Source organism: Brienomyrus brachyistius, chromosome 11 (genome assembly GCF_023856365.1).
Source record: "Brienomyrus brachyistius isolate T26 chromosome 11, BBRACH_0.4, whole genome shotgun sequence".
Lineage (NCBI taxonomy): Eukaryota > Metazoa > Chordata > Actinopteri > Osteoglossiformes > Mormyridae > Brienomyrus > Brienomyrus brachyistius.
This window is the reverse complement of record NC_064543.1, coordinates 11,012,873-11,037,757: the sequence shown is the minus strand read 5'-3', so window position 1 is coordinate 11,037,757 and position 24,885 is coordinate 11,012,873. Positions and strand designations below refer to the sequence as shown.

At 43.4% G+C, this 24,885-nt stretch overlaps 1 protein-coding gene across 4 annotated transcripts; it reads right to left on the bottom strand.

Annotated features, from left to right (window-relative positions):
- Positions 1-3,944: 3,944 nt before the first annotated feature.
- On the bottom strand, positions 3,945-24,848 carry dus2 (dihydrouridine synthase 2). 4 transcript variants are annotated; one of them, XM_049031051.1, is made up of 17 exons: positions 24,719-24,848; positions 24,090-24,186; positions 23,206-23,345; positions 20,360-20,405; positions 20,060-20,151; positions 19,474-19,517; positions 18,891-18,951; positions 16,865-16,912; positions 13,881-13,946; positions 12,382-12,452; positions 11,143-11,229; positions 10,757-10,925; positions 9,805-9,926; positions 6,886-7,035; positions 5,805-5,892; positions 5,358-5,431; positions 3,945-5,224 (listed from the first exon to the last, which is right to left on the bottom strand). In XM_049031051.1, exons 3-17 carry the CDS (start codon positions 23,329-23,331, stop codon positions 4,957-4,959), a joined length of 1,512 nt encoding a protein of 503 aa, XP_048887008.1. In that variant the 5' UTR covers positions 23,332-23,345; positions 24,090-24,186; positions 24,719-24,848; the 3' UTR covers positions 3,945-4,956. The 4 variants fall into 4 exon arrangements, with proteins under 4 accessions (XP_048887008.1, XP_048887011.1, XP_048887009.1 ...); XM_049031054.1 differs by lacking the exon at positions 13,881-13,946; XM_049031052.1 differs by lacking the exon at positions 24,090-24,186 and having other exon boundaries at positions 24,719-24,795.
- Between the last annotated feature and the right edge of the window lie 37 nt (positions 24,849-24,885).

Sequence of the window (24,885 nt, the reverse complement as noted above, 5' to 3'; positions counted from 1 at the left end):
CACGCGCGCTCACGCGTACACACAGATAGACACATATACGGTTACACATAAAACGTACTGTACATACAGGACCCGTCATGTCCTCAAGAATTATGGGAAGTGAAGTTCTGAAAGAGAAAGGAGTGGCGCAACAAAAGGCGTATGTTATTAAACTTAGTAACGTTCTGCACTACAAAAAGTAAATATTTTGCACGAAAAACACAACTGTCCACGATACAAACATGACCATTTAATCAATATGTCTATAAAATATTTTTTGTATATGACAGAAATCTAGTAGGTTCAGAGAAGCAGACCACAGACTTTAAATTTGCTCTTGATCGCGAGGACTAACTCGTTGACAAAGACTAGGAGGATGTTTCGCAACCGTTTCCTCTTTTAAATGCAATGATGTAACTGAACAATAGACACAAGTACATTCACACTGACCTTTTGAGACAAACACCTTAAATCTACATCTGCAGTGGATTATTTCAGACTTCATAGATCAATGACACAATGATGCCTAATGGCCCATAGATTCTAAGTACATTGGCTCCACATACCAACTCAAATCACAATAATTTAACTGCAGGCAAGTAATTGAATTTGTTTGTTAGAATTTGGCATTTTTATCTTTTTCTCAATTCTTCTAATTTTTATCTTAATTTCTTAATTCTCCTTTGGCATTTGAAGAAGTCGGCAACTGTATAATAATATACCTAAAACGATTGTTGCATACTTTACATTTACTGCATTTGGCAGATGCTCTTGACCAGAGCGACTTACATTATTGATTAGAATTATTAACAAATAGCAAAATATTAATAAATAACATAAGAAATAATAAGGGTATTTTCGTTTGAAAAGCAGTACTGTGTGCTTCTCTAGGTAAGGCAACATTCCAATTTGTTTTCATTTCATCCTAACTGCTGAATTTGTAAGTTTTAGCCTTACACAAAACAATAGATATTGGCAACTAATAAAAGTCCAGTACAAATCCAAGAGCTTGCAGAAATTAAATAACATTTTTAACAAGTGGTATATGATATGTAAACTTCTTTTGTAGTTTTTGGTTATTATTAGTGGATAGAAAAATATAAAATTGCATGAAGCACATCACCGTTGCTGAATTGTTGGTCCATGTGAATAGTGTAAAAATCAAGAAATAACCAAAGACTTGTTTCAAAGCATTTTGAGACGCAAAGCTCAGGAAGGTGAAGTAACAGTTTGGTCTCTGAGAATCAAAGTTACTGCTGTTGTCCGTTAAGGATATCCATATATTTAAGCCTCTTACCGCTCATTGTAGTTTGCGTTCTGTCTGCTGCCTGTTCATGGAGGAAAATGGTAAAATGGCCTGGTGGGGTAAAAAAAAAAACAAAAGAAAAAAGAAAAGCTGTAAAATCCTTGCCAATGCTGAGTTCTGCAAAAAAAAAAAAAACAAAAACAAAATGCCCCCCCCCCCCCCATCCCACTAACCAACCAACCCTCCCACACACTATTTTGAACAATGCTAGAGTATTGGATCTGAGTGCAATATATTCTGCATCATTATAGTCTAATGGCAGTAGCAGGAGTACTGCAAGTGTAATGCTGAGTGTCACCCTTCACCTGATTTGCTGAACTGAATCCAAGCTATTGCTGTTCTACATGCCGTATATAAGTAATATTAATGTCTTATCCACAAATGATCATGTCCCAGCTGTGAGCCTATCCCAGAAGCTACGGGTGCAATGTGTTAAAGATTTCTGAACAGTTTTTTTTAAATGCTATATATGAGGTGAAGTATTGCTCATGACTATGCATGAAGTTACTCACAGGGGAATTATGGGAACAAGAAAAAAAAATAAGGAGCATGCAAAAAAGACTTATCGAAAGATAGAAATGGGGTGAATATAAAGAAAGCGAGAAGTGGAGGTTTCGGTGCTGACTCACGTTTGTGCTGAAACAAACAGCAGTTACAAACAGCAGTTCCAATCAAACATTTAATCAGACCTTCATGTGTACACACAGACACACCTGAAAGTCATCTTGGAATGACCGGCGAATGAAATAACACGCTGAAACCTTTACAAAATGTCAAAAAAAAACACAAACAAAATGCAAAATTGCAGCTTCTCTACCAATTCAAGCCAAATATTTGAAATGGGGAATTTACAGGAAGGAAAAAAAAAAAGTTTGCATTTTGTTTGACTAATGTGGGCGGAGAAGCGCAAGACTTGTGCATCGATGCAATAAAATCAACATGACATTTCCTGTGGTCTCATTTTGCTTATAAGCACAATTATTCAATTTGAACGCAAGGTCATCTTCTCCTCAAGGAGGAATGCACTGTATCGTGGGGTCAGATGAGGGAAGACCCCATCAGCTGTCAATTTTACCAGCAACTTCAACTAAAAGAATCATGCAAACATTATTTTTCAATACTTAACTTTTACATTTATTATAGCTTTTAATATTAAGCGCAAAGAGCCAGTACTCTTGCAAGTAGAGAGGCTGCATTTTTCTGAGATGTTAGAAATATTAAATGTCATTCCCCAAAGCCCCGACTGTTATGCAGTGACAGCTGTTTAACACGAGCCATGCTACACCTGGCGTAAAAGTATTCCCTAAAACAGTGTTTCTTAACCCAGTCCTTGCTCCCTCTCCGAGACAGTCCACATTTTTGCTCCCTACCAGCTCCTTGCCAAACGTGGACCGTCTGGGGGTCCCTGGGTTGGGGAACACTAGCCTAAAAGGTTGACAATGGGACACCTGTCAAGGCTGTGACACAAGGCGCATGCCCAGACTCTGTTTACAATTCATACTGCGTGTGTTTCATCTTCTCTGATGACCTTTAAAAGGAGAAGATAAAAACATGATATCCACACAGATTGTGTAGGAGGGTGTAGATGTGGTTTTAGATGTTAAGTTCTCGTAAAAAAAAAAAAAAAAAAGTTGAGATGAAGAAAAAACGAACACCCACTGATCCCATTTGATACTTGTTCTTCTTTCAAGGATTGAACAATTGCTGCATACATAACGCAGAAGAAATGCATTTAACAAGAACCCATCACGACAGATATACTGCTGTTTTATTAAAGAGAGATAATATAGATTAATTATTCACCACACATTTTAAATTACGGAACGTCATTATCTTCTTTTATGGTTATTGGTGATACGTTTGTTTACAGTTATAAATCTGTGATAAATCTTTAAAGTACTTTGGGTCAAGCATGTTGTGAAAGGCTGCAAAAAAACATTTTTTTTTTAGAGACAAAAATATTTCAGCATCTTGAAAACTAAGTATTTTCATTAGTGGCATTGGCAATTAACATAAAATCATAAAATATTTGTCTCAAAGTGAATTCCAGATGAATTTCTTTTGCTTCTGCCAAAATAAAAATGCCTGTACACCGGACTAACTCAGAACCATCTAAAGAATAGACTATCTAAAGATTCCTCTTTTCATACGTGATAAAAAATTATATATATATATATATATATATATATATATATATATATATATATATATATATATATATAATTTTTTAACAGCTCAGCAAGCCCTGCAAAGTTTTCACTCTTCTGATAAAAATAAAAACATAAAACCGGACATTTCAGAGCTTCACCTGTAGGCCTTCATCCTTCGGAAGAGACTGACAAGCAACGTCAGGCATGTTTGCTCTGCATAAAAACTATGCCAGCTGAACATGCGATAGTGGACTGAACGAGCAAGGAAAGATCATTTGGGGGGGGGAGAAAAAAAACTGAAAATGCAGGGCCCTTATTTCTAAATCGTTATAACGTGGGTTGCTGGCGTCAATGCATATGAAACGTGAGTTTCCCACTCCATCCTGCAGAACAGGCTTTCAACAGACGGTTTCTGTGGTCTATATCTGACTGCCGGTTCTGCTGCCACACTCTGAATATCTAAGTCTCCTTTAAAGCTGCGGGAGGGCAATACAAAAGCACTAAATAAATACAGGAATTTCTTTTTATTTAGGTTTTTAATGCAAGCGGCTCCATAAGCACAAATTGCATCAGGCGCTTTAGAAAACGGGCGTGCATCTATACATCAAAGGCAATAGCTGGAAGTAAACAAAAAAAACACAAATATACTAATCAATCAATAATCCAGAAATATTTACCACATGCAAATATTTGCCGCATTGTGAGGTTACATTTCCATAAATATCAATTCCGTCCTTTGGAAACATAGGTTTAGTGACCCTAGTGCTTTACTTTGGTCTTTGCTGCCCCCCGCTGGTTATGCTTTCAATCACCACCAAAGTAAAATTTAACCCAATCGACCATTAACTCAGTCATCGAAGAGCAGTTAATTTACCATTAAGAATAAAAATGACAATCACAAAATCTGCCAAATCGGTGCTCATTGGGCCTCCTAAAACTCCCAGTCCTTCCATGAGCGTAGGTTTCCCTGCTGGATATGTTGTGTAAGCTGCCATTAGTTCCCTTGTGGCCTTCAGCGCTGGCATTATCTATAAAAAAGTTGATCTCCAATCTGCTAATACTAATTGGCCTACAGTCCTCAAAACAAGACGCCAGTCCTCTCATCTCGGTCCAAGTAACAGTCACGCATTAGTCAGATTGTTGACAGAAAAATCATTGCGTCCACTCAGTCTATAAATTGTCTCGGAACTGGTGAGTGCACCACTACCAGTGCATCAGACTAGCAATGGCAGCCCATTAAAGACATTTCGGCCAGGAGTAAAATCAATAAAAACAAAAATTAAAGTATTTAATGAGAAGTCGGTGATGCGTAGACACCCCCAGAACCACCCTTCCCCGTCTGTCATATATTCATATTATTAATCTTCCATATACAATGATACTTCACGGCCTGCTTATATTCCCCAAACACACCCAAGGCAGAGTTCAAATCATATTCGCCGGCTCTGTTAGCAGAGTCCATGTAAACACACAGGGCTGACAAGTAGTAAGGCAAACCACACCCCCCCCACCCGCGTAGCACTATGTGGTACAGCCAGGTCGGACCTCCTTTGGGCTGTCAGACTGGCTTTTGGAAGGACGTCGCTTCTGGCTGCCGGAGTCTGAAACGCCGCAGAGCCCGTTGGCTGTAATCTGGTCGCTGTCCCTGTCCCCATGGTCTAACCCGACCTCCCTCTTCCGCTTGCTGCCAGGTGCGATCGCCTCCCCCTCGCTCCGCCCCTCAGGCTCCCCCAAAACACGGAGGCACACCACGGCAGCTGCCTGCTCAGCAAACTTCTTTGACTTCTCCCTGTATTCCAAATGGGAGGGAACAAACAACAGGGATGAAGCCCAGACAGGGGCACAGGAGTCGCAGACTTGTGCTTTAGCAGCAGGATAAAATTGACCCTGGTTTAAACTGCCCAGCTTGCACATGAACTCACCACATGGTTGACCTGTACTTCTTCCCACCAACTGTAACTGTGGACTGGAAGGCCCTGTCTAGGGGACGCTGTGTCTGCACCCAATTTCAGAAGGGAAAAAACAAACAAAGAACACCTTTATTGTTGTCCTTGGACTGGTCAGTCACTGTGTCGGCCAAGAACAGACAAATAAAAGATAAACTGGTAGTTCAGCTATCTGGCCGTTTGGCTCACAAGGGGGGGCACAGAGCCTCGGATGATATTTAACATTAATACAGTGTGCATGCTTTACCAGGAACCATGCAGATAGAATGACGAACAGAAATTGTCATTTTGTAGGTAGAACAGTTTGAAATGCACATTTAAAGCTGCTATTGAGCCACTCTGAGTAATTCCGCGGTCAGTGGGAGGGGACCACAGGGGCGGCAGGGTTAACCTGGCAGTGCGCGGCTGATTTCACACACTCACCGTGTCATACACCGGCTGGTCCAGCCTCTCCCGCCGGCTCCACTCCAGCAGGCACACCTTGGGCGTGATCTGGGGCCGGTACTCCCTTCTGGAAGTGGACACAGTGAGCCAGTGGTTACTCCAACCTGTATTTTTCCCATTCAGAGGCATTTCACCTCAAGTAAATCAAGCTGGATGTGGTTTTTCAGATGAAGCTCCCTCCACGGCAGAAAAGGTGGGCTGGCCCTGGACCCTGAACCAACACTCTTTTGGTGTGAAGTCTGGATTATCCTGACTGCTGTTCTTACTACCAAAGAACAATCACTCCATTCGACGTTTTGTACACTGTCCTCAAAGATAAAAGCATGGCTCATTAATATAGTCAAACACACATGGATTCCATCCATCCATTTTCCAAACCGCTTATCCTACTGGGTCGCGGGGGGTCCGGAGCCTATCCCAGAAGCAATGGGCACGAGGCAGGGAACAACCCAGGATGGGGGGCCAGCCCATCACAGGGCACACTCACACACCATTCACTCACACATGCACACCTACGGGCAATTTAGCAAGTCCAATTAGCCTCAGCATGTTTTTGGACTGTGGGGGGAAACCGGAGTACCCGGAGGAAACCCCACGACGACATGGGGAGAACATGCAAACTCCACACATATGTAACCCAGGCGGAGACTCGAACCCGGGTCCCACATGTGTGAGGCAACAGTGCTAACCACTGCACCACCATGCCGCCTCCACACATGGATTCATAAAAGGTTATGAATTTGCGTAAGTCATCTTACTACAACTACATTTACACATCACAGCACATACATCACAGTTTACGCAAAAAACTGAACACATTGGGGCCATATTTCTAACAGGAGCCTTAGGTGGTCATGTGACCGTACAGCATGTTTTTCTTGATCTTTGAGGTATCACTGTTCTGATGAAAAAAAGGCAGCCCACTTGCGGTCAACGTGCCCCCATTCCTGACCCACAGGGCGAACCAACACAATTTACTGAATGTGAAAGCAGCAGCAGGATTTGAGGGATTAGATGTGAGGATGTTTGCTGGAGCTCTATAGGGGAGGGGAAGAAAGACCTGATGAACTTCACGGGCAGGGTGATGACATCACCATCCAGAACAGGGAAATCTGCATCCTGGCCGTTTAGGCCAGAGCTGAGGACCTCCTTCCGGGCCTTCATCCAGGCCTGTGTCTCATTGTAGAAGTCCTCCATGTCAAAGGCTTCACTGTCATACAGAGGGGAATAAACAAGGGTCAGGACCCCACCCACCAGTCACTGTGACCCCCGACAAGTTGCAACGTTGTATCTTGGGATGTGCAACTCCATCGCTGAGGCACTGCCAATGATCCGATACATTAAAGATACACATGAAGCAACTACTATTGTGATACAACACGATTCGATGCGTCACCGGACACGCCTGCAACTCAGGCGAGACTTGTGGAGAATCGGCCACTGGCAGCGGCGGAGAACTAGAGATGGACATGAAAGAGCCAGATTAAGGAAGAGGAGTGGTACGGTGGTGTGGTGGTTAGCGCTGAGGCCTGGGACCAGGGTTCGAGTCTCCGCTATGGTTCCATACGTCTGGAGTGTACATTTCCTCTGGGTTCCCCCCAAAACCCAAAGACATGCTATGGTTAATTACCATTACCAAAATTACCCGTAGGCAGCGGAGAAAGCATAAATAAATTATATGAAATCAATAAAGCAAAGTGATTTAACTCACTGTTCTACAATAATCAATGTAGAAAACTGGCCAGTGCAAAGGCATTACAAACAGTTCATCCCAAATGACATCCGGCACATACACCTTTAACTGGTGCAATCACATTGTGAAGCTTTATGCCGGGGTACCTGTGTGAATCAGTGAATCTTAAAGTCGCTAGCTGTATCCATACAATGAAAAGGGGGGGGGGGGGGGGCACTGTAATAGGAAACACACAGCTAAGGATAAGGGCTAATTACTACATAATGACCACTTTGCTGTTTGCTGTTTAAACACTTTGTCTTCTGTTCTTATCAAATGTATTATGGGCCATCATCCACCATTATCATCTCAATAACAATGCTTGTGCACTATTTATAGAAAATAACATCATGGAGTAAGCTCTCAGAGCATTAACACCCCGTCTCTGTGATTTTATTACAACATGCTCATTTGTTTGTCTTTATTAATTATCGAGCTACTTAGCAAACAGAAATAATTGGTTATATTAAAAGCGAGCAAACATCTGGATTTTATTAAGCCTGATGACCTAACAAGATCCCCAACCATTATGTTACCTGTATGTCCTAATATTTAGTGTCAACCAGTCCTTATTTATAATTAATTACCATAAAGTTATTGCAACCAGCTGAAAGGCCTGTAATATATTTACCATATATTCACATATTTACCTATAAAAAGAGCCCTAATGAAAAATGCACAAACAGCTAGCTAATAAGTAGTATTAAATTTTGCTTCAGTGATTTTAGAGAGCATGCAGTATGGTGGCTCAGTACGTACCACCGCTGCCACACTTCCAGGCTTGGAAGATGGATGACTTTGGGTGAAATGTGTAGTTATGAGCAGTAACATCTAAGTGCCCCTGTGAGGTGAGCAGGACCAGAACCAGAACCCTCTGTTCACTGAGCTGTGATCCATCATCTGCAGGATATCTTGGTATGACTTAAACCTGTGATGTTTACATGCCATTGGGTAAGTCAATGTTTCCCAGCCCAATCCTTGGGGGCCGCCAGACAGTTTTTGCCTCCTCCCAAAAAATGTGGACTGCCTGGCAGGGAGCTGGGAAGGAGCAAAAATGTGGACTGTCTGGCAGGGAGCAAAAATGTGGACTGTCTGGCAGGGAGCAAAAATGTGGACTGTCTGGCAGGGAGCAAAAATGTGGACTGTCTGGCAGGGAGCAAAAATGTGGACTGTCTGGAGGTCCCCGAGGACCGGGTTGGGAAACACTAACTTCACCAATGGCATGTAAACATCACAGGTCTGTGTGCTATAGCTACTTGCCTAATTCCTTCATATTAACAGACTCATTGGACTGGGAATGACTGTGCTCTCAAGGTGAGCCAAAAACACACCAGTGTCCAGACCCTGCGGTCGGATGATCACGACAGACCAACCGGCTGTCTACACATGGTCCGAATGTTAATGTCAGGTGTCCCTTGATATTAAAGCGGACATTTCACCAGCGACAGATGTCAAGGCTTTTTACAGAGAAAAAGAGAGAGATTTTTAAAAAGCTGGTTAGATGGGAATCAAAAGGAAAAAAAGAAAAAGTAAAGAGGCTTCCTCTGGAGGGGAGGGGAAAATGTAGGCGGATCTGTTTACAGAGGCCATGAGACAGGAAGGAAAGAAGAAGGCAAGAGACACAGGTAAATTTGCAGGGAAATCAAAGGGAGAGAATGCAGGGGGCCACAGTGAAGACAGTCAGTACCGTGAGAGACCCATGTCAGAAGTCAGGGGTGGGGGGTCACTTTAGCAAGGATTGAGAAAAGAATATTGAATTAGAAAAGTAAGATATGACAAAAATAAAGTTTAAAAAAAAAACACTGGCAGTACACATCCGGCCAAAAAAGGCACTTTATGCTGCTCTTAGAAACATTTCTTATGAAGAGTGAGTTACAGCCAGAGTTAGAAATACAGATGAGAGAGAGACAAATGCAAAGTATATGAGAATCAGCCAGAAAAAGACAGTGTGAGATGCAGAGGCAGAAGTGTGTGTGTGTGTGTGTGTGTGTGAGTGTGTGTGTGTGTGTGTGTATTTACCAGATTGTGGGGACTGTTAAACCTGTTACTTTTAGGCTTGTGGGGAGATTTTTCAAGTCCCCACAATATAAACTGCAATCAAAAACTAAAAGTGTTGTATTTTGTTTGGTTACTTATGGTTAAGGTTAGGGCTGGGTAGGGGTTAAGGCCATAGAAATGAATGAAGGGTCCCCAGAATACAAGTGTGTGTGTGACAGTGGGGAGTAGCAGTGAGTTTGTCGCAGGTACCAGATTTCAGCGGTGGTCTGGGCAGCGTGAAGCTGCTTTCCCAGAGGGGACTCCATCTTCTCCCTCAGCATCTGGCACAGGCAGTATTTGGTGTTAGAGACGTGGTTCTCGTAGCGCACGGCCTGCAAAAGCAAACAGCGGTGAGACGGTGGCCACACGGCACATTATTGGCACATGATCGGCACATGAACGGCACATGATCGGCACATGATCGGCACATGAACGGCACATGAACGGCACATGAACGGCACATGAACGGCACATGGGGGCGGGACAAGAGTCAACAAAGGAAGACAGCGCGACTTGTTCTTCTCACAGCACTAGGCATGACAAGACCCAAATCCATCCATCCATCCATCCATCCATCCATCATGCCCGCTTGTCCTATGCAGGGACGCCGAGTTCGGACCCTATTCCAAAAGCTACAGCTGCTATGCACAAAGTAAGCAAACATCTAATAATTCTGTGAAAGCAATAATCCTACATACACTCAGTGACTGGCTGACATGACATCATATTCCGTAGTCATAATGACCCCAAGTCATTTAAAAATCTCACTTACACAAAACATACATATACTCACTTTATGGTCTTCCCTTGTGACTATACAATTAGAGTTCATTTACACATCACAGCACAGGATCACCAGAAAGACGGAACGTGGAACACACCAAGCAGGGGGGAACACATCGGAATTCGAAGCAGTTCATCGATCCCCCAAATGCGAGAGCAAGAAAATTAACCGCAGATCAATGAACTTCATCAGGGCATCCGAATGAGCTAGTAAGTAAGCCTGGAGACACCCATACGGTTAACACAGAATGGATGGCATCTTGTGTTACGTAACTTGAGAACAGAACTTCAAACATATCCGGTGTGTTGAACCTGTAGAGAACAGTACACAGCACATTGGGCGAAAGCAACTACAAAAGGCAAGAGGATGAGAACTCACATGATGGATGTACGCCTCCATGACCTCCTCCAGGGACAGCATCCCCTGGGGGCGGAATATCGAAGGGTTCCACATAGCGGCCCGTGCCAGCATGACCGAGGACGCCCTTGTGGATTCCCGGAAGGCCTCGATATCGCCGTAACTTTTTACCAGGTCAAGAGAGCCCCCACTAAAAAAAACACAAAACGCAAAAGGAGCGCTGGACAACTTTCTTATAAACCTCCTTGTGTAAAACTTTGCTGCAATTCAACTCTTAAATCAAAGAGCACAAAGTGAAACAAACCCAGCAGGAGAAAACACACAACTCCCTCATTCGTCCCAGGTTGCACTGATACAAGAATAGTGAAGTGTAACTGGCTGTCACTGCATCGTGAGGGAGGACTCACCTGGCGAGGACAGGAATGGACACCGCGTCCACCACGGCCTGGATGAAATCACAGTGGACGGGGTGCTGAGGCCTCTCCTCCTTCTTCCTGGTAACCCAGTGACAATGTCAGAAGCTCATTGCTCATTCAACCCCAATGACCTCAGCACAGAATGACTTTCCATACTAGTCAAACATTTGGACACAGCTACCCATATAAAGGTGTATGTGTACTATGGTCTACATTTTAGAATAACGACAAATATCAAAACTGTAAAATAACATATGGAATACTGCACTGAACAAAACAATATTAAACAAAAAATAAATCTATTGGGGGGGGGGGGGCAGTTCTGTGGGTTCTGCCGGTTCAAATTCTGTAGTCGGCAGAGTGATTCCACCACTGGGCCCTTGAGCAAGGCCCTTAACCCCAATCACTCCAGAGAATGGCCGACCCTACTGTCTCCTCTATGCATGTTTCATGAGGTGGCCTCCTGAGATGCTTTTCCAGCTGTCCCGAAGAAGTTCCTAAATACGTTGAGCAGTCATTTCTCTTCGTTCTCTGGCCAAACTGCTCTCAAACCATCTCCAGTGTGTTTCGGTCAGGTGGCCAAGTCATGTGACGTGACACGCTTTCACTCTCCTTTGTAGGCAGCTTGACATTTCCTAACTGCTGACTGGTACTTTATACCACCCCTGCCTTTAAACCCCACGGCTGAACTTGCATCCTTCTGGGTCTGCATCACAGATGCTGTTATAGACAAGTGACTTTATAGAAGCACTTTTATTTGTAGGGCAATGTGCCAAGGAGCACGTGGCAAACCCCACAGTGTCACGCCTGCGAATGCTCAAGCAGAGGTAACAAAAATGACTTAATTCACATAACTGTACCCAGAACTCTCCACCTGAAACGGCTGTAGCTTGGCAGATTACAATTTCACAAGAAGAAGAACCTGGTTGTAATAAAGGCAGGTGAACACCATGGTTTTGTGGACCTTTTCGTTTTTGTACGACGCGTTCGAACCTCAGACCGAAAGCATATGCACTTTACACATGTCAAAGCTGTTCACGTTTATTCCCGCATGCTTCATGATGACAGTGGTGTCACCATGCAGCGGTTAACATGAATGAATTGCACAAATACTCCCCGTCGATTTCCAGACACTTAAATATTAATATGACGATCGGGCGTCTTCTTTGAAAACACACCAATGGCAGAGGAAAGGGGACGGTAAACAGAAGCCAAGGCAGTGTGTCTCACCTGCCGTGCACAGCGATGGCAGACACACCCGTCTTCTCAATCCGCTTAACCAACTGAACAGTCTCTTCCAGCTGAAATGGACACAAAACTGTCAAGAGAATGTTCTGGATGAAGCGTCATGCAGTGGCTCTGTGGGTGCTAAACGGATAAAGTAAAAAAAAATAAAAAAAAAATAATTAAAATTAAAATCAATCAACATTTCAACAGCTTTACAAGAGTCTTAAGCTTTCTTTCTCCTGGGCTCAGAGACTGTCCTGCGTTTGTTTGTGGCTACACCAAAATAATTTAAAGGGATTAAAGAGGGACTAATCAGCCAGGTTGGGTCACCTGGGGTCCCACGATTTAGTTTTGCTGACCAGCGGGGTCGTCACCGTCTCCCTCATAAATGATGGCCCTCGTTTGAGTTTATGTGGTTGTGCGGCTCCCTGTAGGATTTCAGAGGACCGGTTACAGCCCTCCGCTGGTAAGATGCTGCCCATGATTATCAGTCTTCCTGTCAGTGGCTTTAAAGAATGATCAGAAAAAAAATGATATAGTTCAAAGGCTGTGATATGCTTTATGCAAATTACACGACTTTCCCCTTCAAACACTAGAGCTGAAAAAGAATAAATAAAAAACCTGCAGGCTTTTTTTGTAAGATAGACAGAATTTACTGTTAGATTTTACATAGGAAATGATTAGTTAACAAGTACCTAGGAGGAGATTTGGAAAACAAAAAAAAAATTCTAGATATTACTGTGGATTTATAATACATAAAAATTAGTAACTTTGTTGCCACATATATAAGGTGGATTTGCTATTTTACTCATTCCAGTAGCTGGGTGTTTCAGATGAAACACAGAGAAGATGAAAGGTGAACTCAAGCATTCAACAGGGTACTCGATCACATTAAGGTGATGGGTCAATGCACTTAACCCCCAATGTGGGGGCGTGGGGGATGCAGCAGGAGATCCAATTAACAAACAGCTCAGAAAACACGAGTGACTTCCAGCACTGACAAATGCTGAAAAACCGCAAGACATCACTGAACCTTGTTACCAAAATGGTAATAATCAACGCATTGGCTTTATGAAATTGTGGACAATGTTAGAATTATCTTCATATTTGTTACGGAGTGTTTGTGCTTTGTTCTCCCCCTTGTCTCCAGTCTTCTATTGTCTTTGGGCTCCCAGATAACCACCCTCATTAGGAGTGAGTCATGCCTCCAGTGGTAATGCCGCAACGGTCTCAGCATCACATAACACAACCGCATTTATCCATCTTTAAAAACACAGCTTCCTTTTAAAATTTAGATCATGACTGAAGCACTTTTACTCGATAGAAGTTGATGACCTCTGAACATACGAAACGCCTGCTTTTCTGCTCCTTAACGTAATGACATTTCCACCGAAAAGAACATTTCGCTAAAATGAGTGCAAACCCGTAATTTTCCAGGAACTGACGTCTAAGAACCATGAAAGTGCTGAGGATAAAATGAGTTATTACGGAAAGAGCCTTACTGATGGCAGAATTCGGATTTTGCATGTCACAGGCTTGGATACTCCCTTGACGAGGGCACTGAGGATCTGGAAGAGAGAAGCGTGCCTGCGATCAGCGATTTAGCCACTACGTGGTGTTACACGAGACACCACACCCTACCGGCGTTAGCGACAGAATGACAGCACTGCGGACTCATCGATTAACCTGGCAATTACACGAAGGCACAGAACCACTGCGTCCTTATGGAAAACGAAGATCTTCATCAATAGCAACACTGTGATAATATAGTTTATAAAATTTGTTATATACAGCTTTAATATGTTTCAAACCAAACAATGCTACCTAATGGGCAAAGTGCAGAACAGTGAAAGAGGCTGCCATTTGCACTGCTGTGTTACCTAGTAACATAAAAGCAGTGAGTATCAACAATGCAACAGGAGTACTTTCATACAAAAATCACCACAATATTCAGACCTGAGAGACTCTGAGAGGCTTTTTTATTTCGGATGACTAATATCTGATCTGTGGGCAGATACTCAGGTTTAGTTTTAACTGATTAGCGTTCGCAATGCCGAACCAATATGTACGAAAGGCGGTTCACCTGAATTTCATAAACACAGGCTAGTTTTCAGTTCTTTGATGTCTTCCGGTATTCTGTCTACGGTAATCTGCTACATGACAATCACAAATATCAAACAGTACTTCCTAATTTAATTAATAAAGTGGCAGCCTGTTAAGAAGGAAGATTTTTAAGCAGTAACAAGTATATCGATCATTTTAGGCCAAATCTGGTAAAATAGGAAACTAATTAATAGTTTAAAGTCATTACTTGTCACAGACGTATGTTACCTACAGAGCCTTCCACGGTAACCCCGTGGGGGTAGCTGTGATTTTATTTATAATTTATGTTGCTTGTATTTCTGCGGGATGGTGTGTGAGTGTGCCCTGCGATGGGCTGGCCCCCCATCCTGGGTTGTTCCCTGCCTCGTGCCCATTGCTTCCGGGATAGGCTCCGGACCCCCCGCGACCCAGTAGGATAAGCGGTTTGGAAAATGGATGAATGGATGGATGTATTTCTGCATTTTACAGTATATACATATTGTTCAGTGTCTTGTGACCTTTGTCTGCAAAAGGCTCTAAATTTTACTTACTCATCGCACCTGTCACGCGACGCTGGAAGCCGGTAAGGCGAACAGGCAGGCGGGCAGACAGGAAGCAGGCAGACAGGCGAATTACGGGGCAAACTGGGGTTTTAATAAGGGAATCGGGGGAACGGACAGCAGGTAACATCTGACGCGAACTAACATCAATGACAGACAAGGAAAACTGGGGAGACCAGGACTTAAATGCACAAGACTGATCGAAAGCAAAACAGACACAGCTGGGTACGATCCGGGAAACACACGTGGGTAAGCAGGGGGCGTGGTACACAGGAGGAGCGGACGAGCCGGGCATGACAGCACCACAGCAAACCCATAAAAATGCAAACATTTAAAATTTGCCACACATTTCTGATGAGCAGAAAGACTTCTGTCATTTAGCACATTAAAAAATAGAGTAATGAAGAGATAAGACAGCCAAGGTGGTACGACCGATATTCACTGATAGAAATAAGCGACACTGGAGGGAGTGTTTGTACCACCACATGTGACACTGCAACAGTGAATGAGATACATTACAGTTTAGCTGTTAGCTACGGGCAACATGTCGATCTTTAAAAAGGCATCAAGCTGGGTAAATACAACTGACGTTGAAGTTCCTTTCTCCTTAGTAAATCCTGGACATTGCTGGCAAAGTAGCATATTGCAGGAGCAGATTGTGCCTCGTCCTTGACATGTAATGAAATCTGAAGCTACCTGCCTTTGTGACACACACATAGCACCTGGTACCAAAGTACCTCAAAAAACAGAGTCTGATGCCCCCCTACCTCCCCCCTACACTGTCTTGTGCATGATCTTTGCACCTTGTCTGTTTGGCACTATATGTATGTTCATCTGTGCACTATGTTCCTGCTGCTTGATGCACCAGAATTCCCCCCTTGGAGCAGGAAGGTCCATCTGAATGTTAATCTTAGCAGCCATGGACCACACCTCATGGTTCTGATCTATCCAACTCTTGGAAAGTGCCAATGATTGGTGGCTGGGAGGACAATAGCATGAGAAAGCAGCCAATGGGCTGCCTGAGTCGCCATCGCGCTATCCCAAACAGCAACCGAAGCCAACGAAGGAAGCTTCAGTGCATCTAGCAAAAGCCTCCCTCCTGCAAACCCTAGAGCAGTGCCAGTGACGATGGCTCATTCGGGACAAGCTTAGGCCCCGTTATTAGCGGGAGGTCAGCCGAAAGGCGGCGGGCGTCTGCGCCAACCGGATTAACAAAGGCTCCAGAAGCAAACGGTATTATGCCAACAGGCAGCTAAGAGACAAAACAGAAGGTGTAAACAGAAGGCAACAGACTTCCACTGTCATGCCTGCGAGCAACTTGGGCCTGAGGATAAGTGAGGTGGAGGGCTCACTGATTGTTCTACAACTCACACGGACAGACTGGAGGTTTAGAGCAGGTTTGTCCACGATGGGCATGGAAGCGGAGGAAGCGCAAATGGAAAATCCTGAAAACATCTACTCACCAGCTACTCTAACAAACCAAGGGACACGCTACCCTAAGCCTGGCCTTGACTGAGAGAAAGTCATTACATATCCTTATACTCAATCCGCAGTAATGTTTGGGTCCTAACTGCCAACTGATGGTCTTCTAGACCTTTTCTTCATGATGCATTTGAACCTCAGACTAAAGGCATGTATGCTTTATATATTTCAAAACTGCACCCTACAGAAGGGTCTTGGATCATGGCAATCAGCTCTCCTGTGTTGCAGGGTATGGGGGAGGGTTTCCAGGGTCAAAAACGCTATAGGTGTAGTGTTTACATGAAGTCAGTTCATGATCTGGTGATAGTGGATTTTTTGAACGCAAGCCCGAGGCGTGAAGAAGGGAAACACAATGTACTCACAGCTTCGATCTTGTCTGGGTCAGACAGAAGGGCAGCTCCCATTCCCCCCTGCGTGAGAAGATGAACAACATTACTGCTAACAAGCCTCAATCCCACCCCCCAAAGAAGCTCCATCTGGCTCCCACACCCTAAAAGCCCACCTCGTTTGGCATTGTGAGGCCGCAGGAACCCCTATCAGTCTATCTCACACAATCTCACGTCCTCAGCAGGTGGTGAACAACAAGCAACATGGAAGCACTCAGATCTGTTCTCAGGCTCGTAGAAGTTGGTACAAAAAAAAAAAAATCTTGAACAATTTATTTTCAGCCACAGCTTTCAGAGATGACAGGCTTGTTTTCTTTTTGCAGCATTCAAATATTTGGAACAAACAATTTATTGTGACAGAAAATTTGAAAACAACAACTGTCTACACAAAAGGAGGGGGCTAATACGCAGCTTAAGTCTACATCAGTGGGGGGGGTGGGGGGATGGTTAAAAATTTTTATTTTATTTTTTTTTTTAAGTAACAATACATTGAAATATTATATACTCAATGACAAAGAAAATCAAGCACCCATAGTAATGGTCCAATCTAATGGACGTAATTTGGTACATGTGCAGACCAGCGGTGGGTATGTAAATGACTCGATTTCCAAGGAGCTGGCATGTCCAGTCACCAGACAAAGAGGAGGCCTCCTGGACGCATTAGACAGCATTACCAGCACTTGATGCGTCGCACAGTGGGTTTGCACTGGGCTGGGTGGGCTTATTGTGAAATTACCCGGCATGTGGGGATGCAGATGTCACAGTCGCCCGACGTTGGAACCAATGGGCACGTGAGGGCGCCCACACACGTCGTGGAGGTTCCGGTCGCCCAAGACGGACCACACCAAGGGAGGATCGTCGTATTGGGCGCCAAGCATTACAGAACCCCATAACTAAGCCTTTTCTCCTCCCCTGTGCCTACAACACCTGACTGGCATCAGCCAGACTATGGGATAACCGTCCCATGCGTTGGCTGCTGTTAACACCAGCGCAGAGATGGCTGCATTTGGAGTGGAGCCATAACCAGGAGGCATGAACTGATGATGAGTGACATCGTATGATGTTCAGCAATGAATCTCAGTTCTGCATTACCATGGGTGACCATCGTGTGTGTGTATAGCGGTGCCGGGCAGAGAGGACCAATCCTGCAAATGTTATGGAGAGACACACCAGCATTACTGCTAGCATCATGGTGTGGGGAGCCATAGGGTATGACTACCAGGCCATCTCTGGTAGTGATTCAGAGGACCCTGACGGCAGAGTGTTACGTCACTGACATTCTGTGCCCACATGTCTTACCCCTCCTGAGACAGCACCCTGGTACAGTCTTTCAACAAGACAAGGCCAGTCCACACATGGCAGATGTATGTGAACTGCCTGCATCATGCTGAGGTCCTCCTCTGGCCTACCAGGTCCCTCAATCTTTCCCCAATCAAACATCTGTGGGATCAGCTTTTATGTCAATTCTGATCCAGTGCCAATCTGCAGGATCTCGAAAGCCAGTGACAACAGCTGTCGGCCACCTTGATGCAATAGAGAATATAATAGCTGTATTGCTCCCTTCCACGGCATATTGCCGCATGTATACAGGTCCGGGGGTGGGGGGGGGTGTCACACCCTACTGAGATGGGACCAGCAATGGGCCCATACTGCCAACTCTGTTGTCCGTTTGACCTGATTTTATAATCATTGAGAAACAGGCACATGACCTTTCACCACGTGCAGATTAATTTCATTCCACCACTCCGTCTGGGTGCTTAACTTTTTTCGTCACCGAGTGCAATATACTAACAGCTGCTATTGGCTGAGTGCAAACCTGTGAGGTGTTTTCATTGGCTGGATTTTTTTTGGTGAGGAACAACTACTGGCCAGTTTCCTGTGGGTAGCAGCTACCACTGAACAGTATATTGGAGGGTACAAGGTAAGGTGCTACTTTACGACAGAAGCCTGGGGTTAGCAGTTAAGACAGTAGCCATGTTCTTACCGTTGAGTAGAAGCTTACCTTGGTAGAGTACTCTTTTGGGCAGCCCATGTTGACGTCAATGGCAGCCACGTCATTCTCCCTTTTCAGAAAAATGAATTCCAAGACGAAAGCGACAATTAAACACTGAGCATGCTGAAAATGACAGAACCAAGGACCCCAGCATCCATAAAATACCCCCTTCAGGAGAAAAGAACCCCAGCACACTACTGTAAACTTTACTGATCGTACTCTGCAGACAACTGAGAGGCGAGCAGCAGTGAAGTGCCTCTATGACTTTGCCTTTCATCAACATGGCATCACCATCGGTGACAAATAACCTCATTACCACGGCAGTGCAAGGGAGACCAGCCGCGACACATGGAACGGAATGCCGCCCCAGACAGCTCTCCCCAATCAGAAGAGGCATTTTATTCCGGGTTGTAACAATTACTGTACAGAGAGAGGCGCTCCAACCTCCATGAGAGATAAAGGGCCAGACAGGTTGGGATTTAGAGTTGCAACAATTAGAAAGGGAAGCTGGAAGATGGTAGTAATATGGAGAGGAGTATACGATGACAGGAGGTAAACGGTGGGTGGGGGGGGGGGGGGGGGGGGAACTCACACAAGCCGAGCTACAGCCAGTGCTCTCTCAGGGTCAGCGGTGCCCTATAGAAGACATGAAAACACAGCCATGCATCATGGAGAGTCTCCTCACACACCAAGGTTCACAATGGGTGTTAGGCGTCTTTCGGTTCACAGATAGAAGCAGGACAGCCATCGTGGTCAATGTTCAAACCTGCTTCTTCAACAGAAACTCCAAAACTGCCATCACCGGCCGGTCTTGGTCTAAAACCTCAAAAGTTGTGAATACCTGAGCTGTATTAAACCTTAAATCGATCTGACCTCAAGATAACCTGAAACAATAAACAAGGCAAATCGCAAGCATGGCATTCGATTACCCCCTCAGAGGAACCAAGGATCTTGGCAAGGGAAAAAAAAAAAATCAGAACAACGTCTGCGGGCATAAGTCTGTCAGACTTTTTGCAGGAGCATGCTAGGACTGCAGAAGGATATTTATCGCTGGTCAGGCTGTGGGCAGCAGATGCCGCAACTTCTAATCAGGGGTTCTGACTGCTTGCCCTAACCATAACTTCCATCTGATATGAGGGGGGGGGAGAGAAAATTAGTAGCAAAAACCTGCTGTTTACCATCTGAAAGACAACAAAATCCTTCTCTCTCTGGCAGGTGCGGAACATGACCCTCTCATCCGGGGCCACAAAATCTACTGTGTCCAAGACCTCTGCGAGAAGAAGAGGATAGGGAGGCTGACATTAATGCATACCCCCCGATGCTGTACTCACCAGTTTCCAGAACAACAGCTGGTTAGCTATTATTGAGTCACCTTGGTTATATGCTGTGTGCAGCTGAATTTCATGTTAATTGTATGAAATGTCAGTTGGACCAGTTCCACACTGCAATTAGCAAAGGGTTGGAGGCGGGGCGCCTACCGTTCTTTACTCGCTGGCACTGCGCCATCTTGATGTCGATGAGCTCCTGCAAATACGATACAAAGACAGTCAAGGAAACCGCAGTGACATTTCTAGAAAACTTTGTCTAATTCTAAAACCTACTGCTCAGCCAGAGAAATGGAATATGAGCAAAAACAATTTGGGTTAGATGGTGGGTGTGAAAATTTAGCTCTCTTAACATTAATCTCTTAACAATAAGGTATTAAGCATACCATGCCAATGGTCAGACTCATTTTGTAAACCAGGTCTTTCTAGCCAGAAATTTAGACCAATAAAGCAAATAATTGTGCTTAGAGTGTTTTTAGTTAGAATGTGGAACTAAGCAGTCTGGGTTTCTTTGGAAAAAAAATCTAAACTCTATATGACCAAGAAATTCCATGATCAAATCATAAATTATATAGAATTTTTGGATCGTTTCACTAAATTTGATCAAAATACATCCCCCTTGCAGAATCCGCTAGGACATACAATTTTCACTGAAAAGGCTGGAGTCACCAACATTCTTAAAGGGTAAAAAAACAGACTCAGAATGGTCTATTTTTTCTCCGGTGGTGTCTACCTTTTCACTCGGGGATGACTTCTAGACTCACCACAAGAAATTACATAAGCAATTAAGCAATTACATAAGTTCAGGTGTGAACAGATGCTTAACACATCAGGATGTACCAGACTGATGACGGTCCTACAGAAATTTGCACAGCTCAGAGTCTGTCAGACTACAACAAAGGAACTATGTGCAATAGTTCTCAAAGTGTTTCACTGGAGTGAAACCATTTCATATGTTAAGTTCAACAGAAAACAAACAAAAAACAAACAAAAATTGTTTGACATTTTATCTGGAAGGACGTCAGCTGGCATACTGCGAGATCAATTGATTCTACTCTAACTGCACTCTGCAGAACAGTCTTGGATCACGGCAATCATCTGAAGGCACTTGTTCATGAAGATCCGCATTTGTTCCTCGATATAACGAAAGTTCTACTTACTCCTCAAACAACGAGGCAAAAAATAAATTGATTACATTTAAACAAGTCACAAAACACATCACAGGTGCTGTGTAAAAACTCATTTATAAAATAAAATCTCACTCCACACAGGGGCAGTAGTGGCCTAATGATTAGTGCAATTAACTTGTGATTGAAAGGTTGTTGTTTCAAATCTCTGACCAGGAAGGTACCACTGAAGTACCCTGAGCACAGTACTGCCCCCTGGGTACTGAATTAGCTGTCCCCTGCTAAATCATGATGTCATGCAGAGGACACATCTCATTGTTGTGTGCTGTGGTGCGTCCTGAATCACTTTCATTTACTTCGCAAAGCATGGATGACTGAGGCAACTTTGAAAATAGTCTAGCTTGATGTGCCTCTCTTTTTACGATACCGTCACATATTTAGGTTTCAAGGCAGCATGATCAAAACAGAAACTGAAATATTTGGAATGGAAATTCAGCAATTTGACCATTAGCTTCAAGCTGGCAAACACTATCAGTTCCCATCATACTTTAAATGCGACATTGCAAAAACATCACAGGCTAAAATGACAAAATTAGCTGAAAGCATAAAGCTACACATCACTTGAGTAGCTAGACACCATAGTTAGAGCGCACAAACAGCACATGAGACTGACCACTGACCAAACGGGCCATCAGCTGGCCGAATCTGGAATGAGCCCATGTGTCATTTTGTAAAATAAACATTATTTCTCTCGCCCAAACACAAACAGAAGAATGTCATCATTACAGCGGACAGGTTTCATTAGCCCCCCCTCCCCCCGCCGGTGGTAAAAGCTATAGGTGATTATAGGCCCTGGGGTGTATTACTGACAGCCTGGTTAGAGTCTGCTGATAATGTCACCAAAGGGACAGAAATAATTTTATTTGTAATTTTTTACTACACTGGATCGATTGCTGTGTTTGAAATTGCTCCCTATTAAACAAATTGGGCACTGTACAGTGGAGCTATCATTTTGCAGTTTTATTCCAAATCTCAAAGGCAAATCTGACTCACTATATAGGGTACTATAAAATACCCACAATACACTGCAAACTGTAATGTACCGAAGGAGCCCACCACAATCCTCCACATATACCATAATGCAATGTAAAAAAATATTTAAGTAGTAACTTACAAGGCTATTTGTTTTCTCTGCAGACTGAAGTTTGCTTGTCAATTTTGAATAATGTAATAAAAAGAATCGTTTAACAAAAAGACATATGTATGTTCATGTTCATCCTCTTTATTCCATTTATGGTGTTGCTGTATTTTCCTTCTTGGCAAAATGGCATTTGTCAAAGGTTGCTAGGATACCAACATAGAGCATTTGAAATGTGGTAGCTGAATCGGTCTTATTTTACTGACTAATCTCTTACATAGAGAACTACATAGAGTCTTTTTCTATTTAGGGAATAGTGAGCGGGTGAAGAGACAAACCATTTGGAAGCGCCAGACACTCAGTAGGGATCTGACTGATAAGTCAGGGGCTTTCGAAGAAAAGCTTCAAGAATCAGATGCTGACACGGGACGTGGGTCATTACTCTCTCCGAAAACCTTTGCGGTACAAGGACTGACATCTTATGGATTCAACATACTGAATTCCTTTTGCTGCAACAGCAGCCCTCAGTACACTTTCCTTACAATACAGCTCGACTCGCAGCTTTATCTCCAATTTTAGTCTAAGGAACAACTCTAGCCTAGATTCTTTAGGGGCTAATTCATCAGGCATCAAAACATAAGCAGTCGACTCCCTTATAACTCACATCCTCAGTGGTTCCTTTATGCTTCTCCAAAGCAAATGAAAAGTAGTGACTGTTACCTTTTTTCACCTACCTCACAGTACACAATGTCAGCCCCGTAGTCGAGAGCCAGCAGGCGCATGGGCAACGTCCCGACACGTACCATGGGAGCCAAAGCCATCTTGCCATGGAAACAGAGCCTCTGTGCTGCTTGGGTCATGGTGACGCCTTTGACTGATGGACAGGTGAGGTACAGAGGGAGACTTTCAACATCAATCAGCAAAGGACACCACACTCCAAGTTTAAACTACATTCTATTTAAAATGCAGGAAGGACAATAAAGGCGCATCAATTTCTTGGTGAGAAAAATAATTTTCATCCAGACATCTTCAGTGCAAGACTCGTACTCACAAATCACCAGGAGAAACACTGGAGGGTGCTTGTGCATTAGTCAGTCAATAGAATTCCAAATGCAACCACAAATTATTCAATAACCTCGTTTGTATGAACTAAATTATCACAGTTTTACAATTCAGTGAAATATACATTCACATTGACATTTATCTGTTATGTTTCAAGTAAACTTGAGGATTCATTTCCCCAAACCTGGAGGTGTGAGACAACGGGGGACAGAGGTGGGTAGTTCAGGTTCGAGAAAGTAAAAATCCAGACCAAGATTTAGTTTCAACCAACCGGTTGAGCAAAAAAAAGAATCACAGTTACAGAGTACACAACCGGTTGGTTGAAACAAAATCTTGGTCTGGATTTATATTTTATCGACCTGAACTATCCACTTCTGATCCCTATCCAGTTCAGAGTAATTAGCACAAAAGGATATCATAATAAACAGCATAATATTTAAAGTACATCTCCCTCTCTGCCCAGTGTTTGAGAAATAAATTTGAATCATTTGGCTTTTAAAAATTGATATCAAACCATTTTAAAAGTTCGTAAATGGAATAAACTAAAGATACTCACCCCTTCAAGACTAGTTCAAAGGGGAGATTTTGTGACCTTCACATTAATTTTAATCAGCCACTCCGTATCAATGGCCATGGGTTCTTACCGTCAAGAACTGCAACAAACATTGTATAAATAAAAAGCTAAGTACAACTACTTTAGTACTCCACATACATTAAAACCACTCCTAAAAACGTAATGCTTGAGAAGTATTTTAATACTAGCTCAAAACACCCGATTAACCACAATTTCTCTTAATAATTCCGCAGACAAGAAGTACAGATGCTGTACGATGCCTATTTGCAGATGCCTACTTACAGACCTAATCTCTTTTAATTTACCACTACGTTCTATAAAACATTTTAGACATAGAATTTGTAGAACGTTGCCTCTAGCTTATACGAGTTAAAGTGTACAGCTAGTCAAGTAGCTATGATAAAATTCCAATCAAAATAACTGTACAATTGGTGAAACTGTGAGGCACATTCTTTGAAATAATGCTTTTGCGACAGTTCATGATCTTCTCAGCTAGATAACTAAGTAAGACATTCTTTTGGTCTAACAGAAGCAATATCATATAATTTCTGAAATCAGCCCCCAAGAAAAGTGTATCTGGATAACTGTTAGGACATTTTCACAGATCTTACCCGTGCTTATCCTAGAGAACGAACATTTTTGAGGTCTTCACCGGCATGAGTCAAAAAACGTGTTTTCAATCTTCCTGTGCGACTCTATAATACGTCATCAAAAGTCGCCAGTGAGTCGTGACAAGTGCTGAATGGCCATGTGAGTTGTGCGTTCGTTAATATTTTAG

Bases quoted from the DNA above. Each gene is read 5' to 3' on its own strand.
- dus2 (XM_049031051.1), bottom strand. From the start codon at position 23,331: ATGACCCAAGCAGCACAGAGGCTCTGTTTCCATGGCAAGATGGCTTTG. The intron at 20,152-20,359 runs GTAGGCGCCCCG...TTCTTCTCGCAG, and splicing joins GTGCCAGCGAGTAAAGAACG to AGGTCTTGGACACAGTAGAT. The intron at 5,432-5,804 runs GTGAGTGTGTGA...AATTGGGTGCAG, and splicing joins ACCAGCCGGTGTATGACACG to ACACAGCGTCCCCTAGACAG.